The 13,351-nt window shown below is 41.0% G+C and overlaps 1 protein-coding gene across 4 annotated transcripts; it reads left to right on the top strand.

Annotated features, from left to right (window-relative positions):
• Positions 1–129: 129 nt before the first annotated feature.
• On the top strand, positions 130–13,322 carry LOC135537812 (polycomb protein suz12-B-like). 4 transcript variants are annotated; one of them, XM_064963841.1, is made up of 17 exons: positions 130–377; positions 842–986; positions 1,325–1,371; positions 4,930–4,994; positions 5,385–5,453; positions 5,721–5,770; positions 5,923–6,008; positions 6,133–6,367; positions 6,807–6,912; positions 7,159–7,264; positions 7,541–7,718; positions 8,157–8,245; positions 8,489–8,632; positions 9,920–10,077; positions 10,424–10,622; positions 10,938–11,038; positions 11,367–13,322. In XM_064963841.1, exons 2-17 carry the CDS (start codon positions 857–859, stop codon positions 11,692–11,694), a joined length of 2,091 nt encoding a protein of 696 aa, XP_064819913.1. In that variant the 5' UTR covers positions 130–377; positions 842–856; the 3' UTR covers positions 11,695–13,322. The 4 variants fall into 4 exon arrangements, with proteins under 4 accessions (XP_064819913.1, XP_064819919.1, XP_064819910.1 ...); XM_064963847.1 differs by having other exon boundaries at positions 130–416; XM_064963838.1 differs by lacking the exon at positions 130–377 and having other exon boundaries at positions 812–986; positions 10,938–11,017.
• The last annotated feature ends 29 nt before the right edge of the window (positions 13,323–13,351 follow it).

Genomic DNA, 13,351 nt, shown 5'->3' with positions numbered 1-13,351 from the left:
AGAGAAAGCGAGCGGCAATTTGCCTCTTCCACCGAACTTGATAGTGTCATTTACAGTTGCGTCTGCCCAATCACAAGTCTCAAATTCCATATTCGAATTTCTATTGGATGAGAAGTATTTCTAGATGTCCAGTAAGGACCACACGATTTTAGCATAACGTGTAGCTCATCTGAAGTTTTAATGTTTTTCATATAATCAGTAACATAATCTATGATTTTTATGTAAATATGATGGATGTACTTTACTAGTCGACTTTGTGTGAATCGTTGGAGGGAATACTGGACCGCAACATTTGGGATTTCTTCTCGTTAATCCAGTATGCTAGTTTAGCTAGCAGCAGCTTGCTTCCTTGCTAATTTCATGGGTTACCTGTGTTGGTGAGTCTCTAGCTGGATAGCTAATCTAATGCTCACAAGGTTAGTGTTGTACAGTCAGATAGCAAAGCATCATTTTGTGTTTTACCCGTTTCGAATAACACTCCCACACGTTTACTAGCCATCTAGTTATAATTTAGGACATTTTGACCATTTGTTTATGTTAGCTAGTTAGCCTTGTTGGCTAACTAGCTAACAAAATTCCAGATGCTGGAATTTGAGACAAATTACGATAGCTTGCTAATGTGTTTATCTCTATATTTCTAACAAAAATATGTATGTGTGTAGTTAGCTATGATATTTCATGGTCTTATGGGATGTTGAAATGAAAAAATATAATGTTATACAAAGCCAATAGTAAAGTAGGTTAGCTAGCTTGCTAACCCAACTAACATGATTATGTTTCCTTTGTTTTGAAAAGGACCATAATAATGTTTGTTTTATCTGCATGGATGCACCATCTACAGCATTCAGGTGAAGTCATGAGTGGGACCAGTTGTAAAGCGAACGGCGCCGTCTACCCGGCCTCGACAACTGTAATGACCACGGTGAAGAAGCCGAAGATGGAGCAGATTCAAGCAGACCATGAGTTGTTTCTACAGGCCTTTGAAAGTGAGTTGCATTACTTTTTATTTATACCAGGAAGTAACGATTTTAAGCCAGGTGGAAATCTTTGAAAATAACCAATAGCGTATAATTTAGATTTTGTTACTGTTGTCTACTTTTCTCACAACTAATATCAATGACACGGACTAATACGAGGCCTATCTGAATTTGATTAGAAAGTGGGCCTGGAACCATAACATGCATAGGATATATATCTGTGCTGCTCTGCAATACTATACAGCTCTGAATATATTCATACCACACTTCTATTCAATTCTTACTAAAATCATTAAAAAAATAAGATTATTGAGCAGGCTATGATTATTGTTATGATGTATTTGCAGAGCCAACTCAAATCTACAGATTTCTCCGCACAAGGAACCTGATTGCAGTAAGCAAATATTATATCCATAATATACATAATGTACAGAAACTAAACTAACCTTCAGAAACTATTCACACCCCTTGAAATGTTCCTTATTTTGTTGTTACAGTCTGAATTGGATTACATTTAGATTGTGTGTCACTGGTCTACGTAAAATAACCCAAAATGTCAAAGTGGAATTATGTTTTTAGAAATGTTAACAAAAAAATAAAAATGAAAAACTGAAATGTCTTGAGTCAATAAGTATTCAACCCCATTGTTATGGCAAGACTAAGACTTTGCTTAACAGGTCAGATAATAAATTGCATGGATTAACTCTGTGTGCAACAGTGGTGTTTAATGTGATTTTTGAATGACTACCCCATGCGTACAATTATCTGTAAGGTCCCTCAGTCGAGCAGTGAATTTCAAGCACATATTCAACCACAAAGACCAACGAACTATTCTCAACAAACTATTGGTAGATGAAGAAAATATCAGACATTGAATATCCCTTTGGGCATAGTGAAGTTATTAATTACACTTTGGATGGTGTATCAATACATTTTGCACTACAAATATACGTCCTTTCTAACTCGGTTGCCGGAGAGTAAGGAAACCGCTCAGGGATTTCACCATGAGGCCAATGGGGACTTTAAAACAGTTACAGAGTTGAACCTCTTAGATGTAAAGGCAAAATGTTGATTTCCATCTATATAGACATACCCAAAAGGAACTGCTATTCATGTGTAATTACATGATACTGACATGACAAAAATGGCTATATCTGGAAAGAAGATATCTGAGAGATTGAGGAAATGATCAGAAGATAGGAGTTACATAGGTCAGAATACACAAGATCAAGCACACACAAAATACAAATATTTTGAAAGTAATCTTTCATCAATAAGATAATTATTGATGCCCAGAGCTGGAAACACATCAGATGGCTCCCACAAGATGTGAACAGTATCAGGGAAAACATGGGATTGATAGGCCGAACAACTAGAAATGGGCAGATGTTTTAGTAAGTGTGGTCACGGGATGTTTCCAAGTGTCCCTAAACTTCTTCAAAGTGGCATATGTCTGTAAATCCCTAAATGCTATTTGTTCAGTATAAAAACAATTTCTACTATATCAACCTCACTCAAACATTGTGGTGGTGTTATGTGGTATCCAGCGTACATTCAAGTGTTCTTTCAACCTCCAAATTGTCAGAATGTGGTAATTGCACATGGATGTGCCTAAAAGTTATTTTTCACTTTATGTTTCTACAACACCAACCTCTCTCAAACTTTGTGGTGGTGTCGGGGGACATACAGGGGATATCCAAGTGTTTTTAAAACCTCTCCAAAGTGCCTGAATGTTTAGCCTAGGCATATCCAATGTATTGGTCCCACATACAAATGAACTGTTTACAAAAACAATATAAAAGCAACAGATATACATTCAACAATATATAAACATGTCTTATCAAACACAAAGTTGGTTACACACGTGTCCTTCACGTGTGCAAAAATAGAAATAAGCTGAACGTTTTATATCCCAGGTGTAGATGATTAGATTTCACTTTCAGCATAGCTTGTCCGTGTCGTGATAGTCTTTGAAGCAGTCCCTCTCTGCCAGGAAACAAAAATTGAACTGGTATTTTGGGCAGAAGACCTGGCATTTCACACGTTTTCGCCTCCTGTGTTTTGTGCAATGCTTGCAGTTCTTCCTTTTGTCTTTTGCATGTGTGTTGGATAGTGGCGCTCACCTTGAGTGGGGGGTCTTGTGATGGTTGCTTTGGACCCCCAATTCAGCCATTTCCAACACCAGCTGCTCTCGGAAGGCCAACTGGGAGAGAGGGGGTTGACCTTTTTTGCTTTGGACATCTGCTTGTGGAGAATGAAAGCATTTACTGTAGCAATGTCCACAAATTGGTTTAAAAAAAATCTTATACCACTTCCTGGTCTTGTGGAGGACCTGGTAGTAGCCTATCGAAGCATCCGATAGGTCGACACCCCCCATGCTGGCACTGTAGTCCTTCACAGAAATAGGAATGGGGACATTCTTCCCTTTTCACCCTCCTTGAGACATGGTTGTTATTGAATGCTTTGTGGTGAGCATGGTTACTTCTCTAGTGTCCTTCAATTTCACAAAAAGTAGCTTGTTACTCCTGTTCCAACGTATGGTCCCCCTCTCCGCTGTCTTTGTCATGATGTTTACCTTGGTCTTGGGGAAACCGTTTCTGTTGGGACGAATGGTGCCACAAGCCCTTATTTTCTTTTTCAAGGGGTCTATGAAAAGTGGATGTAGAACCATCAGACGGGGTGATTGACATATAGCAGTGGGGGCGCTTGCTGGGGAGGGGGGGTTCCCAAGCGTCATCATCTAAATCGTCTGCATCCTCCATTCTGTGGTCAACAAAATAAAGGAAAATATTGTTGTAAGACACACAGTTGACTAAATTTACAAAAAGACATTACTGTGAAGTAAAAACAACTAGGCTTTATCTGTACAGTGACTCGAACTAGGTGTGAAGCACACACACACAATGCAAACAGTAACACTTTGGAGAGGCAGAGGTGAGAACCACAAAAACAATGGTCATGAGAGCTTATTGGCCTCTCCAAAGTTACAAGGATGAAACTTAGAACAGCAAACAGTGAACTAATATGAAACAGACAATAACAAAAAATAAACATTATTACTCTCGAGGCTGGTGATCAATAACAGTAGGTGACAGGGGCGGCAGGTAGCCTATTGGTTAGAGTGTTGGGCTAGTAACCGAAAGGTTGCTAGATCAAATCCCTGAGCTGACAATGTAAAAATCTGTCGTTCTGCCCCTGAACAAGGCAGTTAACCCACTGTTCCTAGACCGTCATTGTAAATAAGAATTTGTTCTTAACTGACTTGCCTTCTTAAATATTTGAAAAATGACAAAAAAAACAGGCAGACAAATATTATAATATATGATCTGTGGAGTCCCTGCTTTTTGGTGTGTATAGACGTATTCCGTGTTTATTTTGTTTATGCTAACTGCAATGTGGGTAGCAGCCATCTTGGAATTAGGTCGTCGGCTCGGCCTGCCCTTATACATTTGTATGCCTATATATGGTAGTAAGCCACACCAAAGATTTTAAGGCACAGGTCAATAGGCCAAGATACTGAACTTTCTGCAGACACCCTGCTTTTGCAGATAGGGGCTACCGTTCTCATACCAGACTGAATAGAATAAAACCAATCTAATAGACTTACCCAGAAAGACTCATAGTTATAATTGCTGTGATTGTAACATGTATTGACTCAAGGGGTTGAGTACCTATCTATTCAAAATATATTAGTGTTTTATTTTCCATAAATGTGATTATTATTATTTTTCTTCCACTCTGACATTATAGTATTTTGTGTAGATTGTTGACAATTTTTTAAATTTATTTTAAACCTATTTTGTAACACAACAAAATGTGGAAAATGTCAAGGGGTGTGAATACTTTCTGAAGGCACTGTACATATAATAATAGATATATACATTTTATTTTATTTCTCATTTTCACAATGTCTGGTGTATTAATGATTAACCTCCAAATGCTTCCATTTTAGCCTATATTCTTGCACAGGACTCTTACCTTCATGACCCACAGAAACACTCGAACAAATGCCAAAAGGTAACATATTGTTCTCTGATTGATCTGAAAGGGATCAGATGATTTTTATATGGTAGTAAGACATTAATCAGAGATGGTATAAAGTAGAACCTCAAAGATAAGAACCTCAAACATTCAAACTGGACGTTAACCAAAATGGTTAACCAAACTTATGTGGGCTACACACAAGCGTACACCTTGCTTACACGTGTAAATACGCTATCTATATTTTCTATAAAGGTAGATGCGGTTATCAAGATAATTTCAAAGTTACGGACGGCCATTTTATGGACCTCCATTCCCGACGTGTTCATATCTATGAGGCCCTACTGTACTTTTGTTTTTATCTCATCAAAGTTAAAGCCGCTTCTAAGGTCCTAATTTGTGCTGTGCTTGAACTTGTGTGCTCAGGAAAACGTTCAAGGTGGATGACATGCTGCTCAGAGTGGAGAAGATGAAGGGAGAGCAGGAATCTCACAGGTAAGAGTTAGGAGACGTGTTATACGTTTTAATGGTTCATGCATCCTTATCATAACTTATAAAGTCTTGAGCCGTATAGTTTTCTTTTCTTGAAATGTCTTTTATTTGAGGTGTTTTCACTTCATTTAGACAAAGTAATCGGAGGTGGAGACTGGCAAGTAGGAGAGAAACGGTGGGAAGGGTGGGGAGCCTTATATGTGACTTGTGCCTGATAGTGTTAGCAGCTCTGCATCTTTTCTGATTGTGTATTACTGCTTTTTCTTCTAGCTTGTCCTCACACCTGCAGCTTACCTTCACTGGATTCTTCCATAAGGATGGTATGCCCGATCAATACTCCCTTGTTTGCACCATGTTCAAATGTAATGTATTTGTATGCCTTATGCCAATGTGTTGGTGTGATATTTGTACAAAAGGGTGAAACATAAGACACAAGTTTGTTTTTTTCTCTCTCTCACTTTCTCCCTCACAGAAAAGCCATCTCAGAATTCAGAAAACGAACAGAGCTCGGTCTCTCTAGAGGTGCTACTTGTCAAAGTCTGCCATAAAAAACGAAAGGTCAAAACAATGCTTTGTTTCTCTCTCACATTGTCTCAATCACGTGAAATTGTTTATAAACCAAACTCCTAACTCACCTCCTAGCTAAATCCTAACTTTTCTCCTTTAACATTGTTTTGCATAGGATGTCAGCTGCCCGGTGAAGCAAGTGCCTACAGGTAAAAAGCAAGTGCCTTTGAATCCTGACTGCAGCAACCAAACCAAGCCCGGCTCCCTGCCCTCCCTGCTGGTGTCCAGTAACGAGTTTGAGCCCAGCAACAGCCACATGGTCAAGTCCTACTCGCTCCTGTTCAGGGTCTTACGCACCGGGAGGAGGGACATGAACGGCCTTGTGAACGGCGAGGCCAACGAGAACATAGGCAAGTAGTTGCTAAAACACCCTCGGGATGTTGGATGACTTACTAAAATCAAATGTCTGTTTGTTTGGAGAGAAAACAGATTAGTTGTAGGGACACTACCTCACGAAGGTAGTTGAGAGAATGCCAAGAGTGTAAAGATGTCATCAAGGCAACGGGTGTCTACTTTTTAAAATATATTTTGATTTGTTTAACACTTCTCTGGTTACTACATGATTCCATATGTGTTATTTCATAGTTCTGATGTCTTCACTATTATTCTACAATGTAGAAAATAGTCAAGGGTTTTTCTCTATTTTTACTGAATAGGCATGTCCAAACTTTTGACTGCTACTGTATGTATGTATATATATAATATGGGGACCATTTTGTTTTGATGTGGCATTATTTTCATGAGGCAAATGTCTCCGTTTTTGTTTGTTTGGTGTCTTTACATGTTCAGATGTGACAGAGGTGCCCAACAGAAAGAAGAGAAGCTCCGCCCACAGAGAAGATGGAGAGACCACAGAGACCTTTGTTGCACAGATGACCGTCTTTGACAAGAACAGGTAAATAACATACCATATATGGCAAAATGGTAGTAATTTATCCCCAGGTGGCAACTGTCATTACCAAGTTGCTGCTGCACTTTGACCTCAAGGATATTTAGCCGCTTGCGAGTATCTTTTTAAAGTGCTATAAACTCTGACTCCTATTTTTGAATTAAAATATTCTATAACTATATTCTATAACTGTCCACACTCATTGCTAAATGCATTACTCATTAGTTAATAAGGGACCTCTGTCATGTGCAGGAGATTGCAGCTGCTGGATGGGGAGTATGAAGTGTCCATGCAAGGGATGGAGGACTGCCCTGTCAGCAAGAAACGAGCCACATGGGAAACCATTTTGGATGGGAAGGTGAGTGTGCCAATGGCATGTGTGTGTGCCAACCTAGCAGGCTTTGGTTTCAGGCCAGCACTAAAAACACCTGATTTTAATTACACTAATCAGTCTTAATAAGAAGTTGATTAATTGAATCCGGGGTTGTTGTGCAGAGCTGAAACAACAGCTTGCCCAACGAGTAGCTCTCCAGCACCAGGGTTGGGGACGACAACTATACTATCAGTAGGACACTCCACATCGAAATGTGTGTATGATGGTACTGATACAATGTTTCCGGCTCTGCTCCCACAGAGGCTGCCACCGTTCGAGACGTTCTCTCAGGGACCCACGCTGCAGTTCACTCTGCGCTGGACAGGTGACGCCAGCGACAAGTCCACAGCCCCCGTGGCCAAGCCCCTGGCCACACGCAACTCTGACGGCTCCAGCCCCGTGGAGAGCAGGCCCAGCACACTCAAATCTGCCCCCCTGGGTAAGAGACACAACATACTCACTAGCAACTTACTTGGCTTTTACCCAAAAGGAACAACACATTGTAACCTCCCATTAGATTCACTCACACCAATTTCAGTACACTGTTCTCTTGCCTCAACTCAAAATGTGTGTATCTAAGGCTGGGTTTACACAGGCAGCCCAAATCTGGGGGGGGTGGGGATCAGAATTGGCCTGCCTGTGTAAACCCAGCCTTAGATACACACATTTTGAGTCAAGGCAAGTCAAGGCACACACGCAGCCTTGGTCACCATCTAACCAATACTAGAGCCATAAATATACTATGACTTTAACTTTATAATAAAATTGACCAGACCGACATGCAGCTGCATCACTAGCACAATAATGTCTCGAAAAATGGTTTGTGCTATCTAATAACCTCTGACTCCTTCATTTCTCCCTCCCCTCCCTGTTGTAGCTGTGAAGGCCTCTGTCAGCACAGACATCCAGATGAAAAGAGAACAGATCCTGTGTGAACCCAGGCAGAAACTGCGTATATTTTACCAGGTTTGTTTATGCACCAATATGAAATGTTTCACATCGCTTTACATAGTAAGGGGGGGAAACTTGCCTCATCCATCACTAATGTGTAGCACACGCCTGGTTATGATTATCATGATAAACCTCTAAGTACAGGGGAAGAGTAGCGTAATATACTTAAATGTAAAACAAAATATTTTGAGCATCACTCAGAATGGTTCAGTTATTAATAAACCAGTAATGAACTTTCATCTTTTTGTCCCATGGCAGTTCCTGTACAACAACAACACACGGCAGCAGACGGAGGCTAGAGACGACCTCCACTGTCCCTGGTGCACCTTGAACTGTAGGAAGCTTTACAGCCTGCTAAAACACCTCAAACAGTCCCACAGCCGCTTCATTTTCAATTACGTGGTGAGAGACTAGGGCTTTGTGTGGTGTGTGGTGTGTGTGTGTGTACAGGATTCCTATGTTTGAAAGTTTTCCTATTTCAGCACGCTTATATGGAAGGACATTCAACAAGCTCAGCACTTATACAAATGGCTGATGATTAAAATATTGTGGGGGCTGTTTTGTTCGACTTCAGTTTGGCTTTTGACATTATCGATCATAGATCACAAGAAAAACTTGTGTTATGGCTTTACACCCCCTGCTATATTGTGGATAAAGAGTTAGCTGTCTAAGAACACAGAGATGTTCTTTAATGGAAGGCTCTCCAACATAATCCAAGTAGAATCAGGAATTCCCCAGGGCAGCTGTCTAGCCCCCTTACATTTTTCAATCTTTACTAACGACATGCCAGCCAGTGTGTCTATGTATGCGGATGACTCAACACTATACATGTCAGTTACTACAGCGACTGAAATGACTGCAACACTTAACAAAGAGCTGCGGTTAGTTTCAGAATGGGTGGCAAGGGATAAGTTCACTAAACCCTAAACCTCAACTAAATCTTGTAGTAAATTATCTGGAAATTGAGCAGGTTAAGGTGACAACTGCTTGGAGTAACCCTGGATTGTAAACGGTCATGGTCAAAACATATTGATACAACAGTATCTTAAGTTAGGTAGAAGCTGTCTGTTTAAATGACTAGCATACCCATGCATACCCCACAAGATATGCCACCAGAGGTCTCTTCACAGTCCCCAAGTCCAAAACAGACTATGGGATGCACACAGTACTACATAGAGCCATGACTACATGGAACTCTATTCCACACCAAGTAACTTATGCGAGCAGTCGAATCAGAAAAAATGTAAAATATATATTTTTTTTTAAATACACCTTATGGAACAGCGGGGACTGTGAAGCAACACAAACATAGGCACAGACACTTGCATATACACACACATGATAACATACACACACACGTACACATGGATTTTGTGTTCTAGATATGTGGTAGTGGGGTATGGGCTTGAGGGAACACACTTAGTGTGTTGTAAATTCTGTAATGAATGTATTGTAATGTTTTAAAAATGTTAACTATTAACTTATGCTAATTTGATCTTTTGATTAACCCTATACAGGTAAAAAAAGAAAGTAAAAAAAGATAATACATTTTTAAAAAACGCTTAAAAAGCAAGGAGATTTTAAAGCCATCTACTACCAAGTACCTGGCATACTGTATGTTGAATATTTGAGTTGTTGAGAGTTTGATAGTTATTGTAATTGAATTGATGTCCCCCTGTGTGTCTCCAGCCTCACCCTAAAGGTGCTAGGATAGACGTGTCCATCAATGAGTGCTACGACGGCTCCTACGTGGGCAACCCCCAGGACATCCACAGCCAGCCCGGCTTCGCTTTCAGCCGCAACGGCCCCGTCAAGAGGACTGCCGTGACACACGTCCTGGTGTGCAGGTAAAGAAGGCGTCTCCTGTCTTCATCTCACTGGCTCTCTCACCCTCAGTCAACCAGTAGCACGGATTGCATGTCAGAATCAAAGCGCTGAAGTAAAAAGATTCACTTGGTTATGACCAGCCTCCTGGGTAATCATGTGAAATGATTTTTGTATTTGCTGTGTGCTTAAAAAGTAAAACTGCCATTTTGATTGGCTGACGTATTTCATATTTCCTCACTTGGATGGTACCATCATAGCCATATAGCTAGCTGAGAATGTGTACTATTTGTCCACTAGCTTGCCTGCGGGTGTGTACCTAACCTAACCACAGCCTCTGACCCCTAGTGCATTGCTCCTGTCTTGTAGGCCCAAGCGGACGAAGCCCAGCCTGTCAGAGTTCCTGGAGTCTGAGGACGGGGAGCTGGAGCAGCAGAGGACCTACGTGAGCGGACACAACCGCCTGTACTTCCACAGTGACAGCTGCATGCCCCTCAGACCCCAGGAGATGGACGTGGACAGCGAGGACGAGAGAGATCCTGAGTGGCTGAGAGAGAAGACCGCTACGGTCAGTCCCTCCGCTCACACTGTTACGCAGACCGAGATTATGTACAATGGAGTCGAAGAGAATTAAAAACATAAAAATGACTGCCTGATGTTTATACAGAATGGCCCATATCCTAACTTTAGATAGATGCATGTCAAATGAGTGTCCCATTGATATCAATGTATGAAATTCCAGCATCTCAAGATAGGATTACACCCTATATGAAGCCAACAGAAATGAGTGTCGGCTTGAACTACAGCTGTGCTTTGCTTCCATATACTAAAACGTACCTTCTGGTTGTGTTGGTAGACTAATCTATGAGTGTTCCACCCACAGCAATTGGATGAGTTCACAGACGTCAACGAGGGCGAGAAGGAGGTGATGAAGCTGTGGAACCTGCACGTCATGAAGCATGGGTATGTACCTAAAAGCTGTGGGTATGTATCTCTAATCACTAGCCTCTTACGGCACTATAGTAGATAACTTAGAAATACACATACAGCCACATCACCTTGAAGAGTTTACCTCTTAACATGTGCTATAAATGGTGTCTAAGTAAGGATAAAAATAGTCATCCTTGTGTTCCTGTAATTTAGAAATCCACATAAAGCCATGACACTTTGAGAGTTTACATCTAACGTGATACAAATAAAATAGCATAATGTATTTAAAAAAGTTGTCCTTAATCTGACTCATTCTCTCTAGTAAAATCAGTATTCTAACCTCATTTCCTCCCGTTGTGTTCTGTTTCCTGTCCGTATCTAGCTTCATAGCCGACAACCAGATGAACCAGGCCAGCATGCAGTTCGTGGAGAAGTGCGGCGCCTACATCGCCCGCCGCAACCTCTGCCGCAACTTTCTGCTGCACCTGGTCAGCATGCACGACTTCAACCTGGTCTCCGTGGCCACCATCGACCGCGCCATGTCCCGCCTCCGCCACATCCAGGAGGAGCTGCCCGACGCCGGGGCCGACGACCAGGCTGACCGGGCCCTCATGGAGGGCGCCTGCAATGGCACCGCAATCGCCTGCAGCTCTGGCGGGGGTGGTGGGACCAAGCACGGCAAGAGGACAAAAAGCTCCGTGACTGACTGATGAACTGATGGCATTTGGTGGCAGCAGTCGATCCGACCCATTCATTTTCATTGTTATAACTGTCACCCTTGGTGCTTAGCTAGGTGGGAGGAAGATGTCAATGGAGGATTGTCTTGTATTGACTCAAGACATACAAATATAGCTACACACACAACACAGGCATATGAAGACTCACTATAATGTGAGGTTTTACCAAGTCATTATGCACCGTGAGACAGTTTTAGTGATTCTTGGTGGTTTCGGGGGGTGTGAAGAAACGGGGAATCACTTGAAAGGTATTGTAATCATGCTTTGACTACCTTTGTTATCACGTTGTAATCAGAAACTGTATTGAGTGGATATGCAGTAAGTCATGCATATTGGTAACATTGTCACTCCTGATGGTCTGTATCCCATAACCCTGTCTGTTTGGCTCTCATGATCCTTTTAGTTGACTATTGTTTTAGCACTTGGTAATAATTTGTATTCGTGAATTGTTTTAAACTTGAGTTGAATCACTTTTTTTTTTTTTTTTTTTGCGCAACTGCATCAATTGTCAGATTCACCCCGTCTGTCTTGAATCCCCTGAATCCTTATCGGGATTTTTATTTGTTTTGATTAGATGTATGTTGTTTCTCATGTTTCTGTTGATACTATCTTGAGTAATGGAGGATCAGTGGACTATTTTTCCACACGACCGGATTACTCTGCATCCATAGCGTGAGGATGTTAAGCCAAGATGAACCACAAACTGCCAGCACATTCACCCTTTTTATGTAGACTGCCTAGCTCTTCTACAGGGGTGTGTTCACTAGGAACCAAACGGAAGCAAATGGGACAAAACGGGGCGGGACCTACCTGCATTTGTCCAATAGGAAATTCTTGTTTTTGTTGCAAATTGTTTTCTGTTGTGAAATGTTTTGCCACAGTTTGCTACTGTATGCACTAATGAATACACCCCCGAAAACATGACTACAACCTATGGATGACATGCTGGAACCTGTATTATGGTTAACGAGGTTTGAGGGACATCTGGAACTCAAGCTGTTTTTGATGTTCATTTATCTTCATAAACGGGCGAGATAGGAAGTGTTGGACAACACTCCTTACAGACACTTTGTATACATTGTAATAATGTCAATATCTAGCTATATCCCATTGTGAACCTGATTATCACTGATTATGGACATGTAGGATTATTCTTCAAAGGCAATATGCTGTTTGTTCATTGGAAATGGGTCCTAGTTGATATGTGTCTATCCTACTATTAGTCTCTGTTTAAATGCCAAAGGGGGTGATTTTCAGTAAGTCTCTCAGTTCTTCGTACATTTTTGTTTGTTTGTTTGCCTCATAATTTCAAAACGTTAAATGACGAGCGGTGTATAAGCCTTAGCTGTGTTTTTGCGTTGTGTGGGTGCACAAATTGAACATAAGCAGTAGTTTTGGTGCTTCGTTGGACACCTTTTCCCTCAACTCCATGGACCAGTCTTTTACTTCCTTGTACCTTTATGCACGTTTTTGATCGGCTGGATATAAGGGTAGAAAACAATCAATTCACCATATTGTCAAACCACCGTTGAAGTCGTGAACTATGTTATAAACTTTGGATATGGGGATTTTATATTTAAAATAAAATACATTTGACCTTGTCAGTTTTCTTTATTCAACTGATATCAAC

This window comes from Oncorhynchus masou, chromosome 5, assembly GCF_036934945.1.
Source record: "Oncorhynchus masou masou isolate Uvic2021 chromosome 5, UVic_Omas_1.1, whole genome shotgun sequence".
NCBI lineage: Eukaryota > Metazoa > Chordata > Actinopteri > Salmoniformes > Salmonidae > Oncorhynchus > Oncorhynchus masou.
This window is presented reverse-complemented; position numbering and strand designations above follow the sequence as displayed.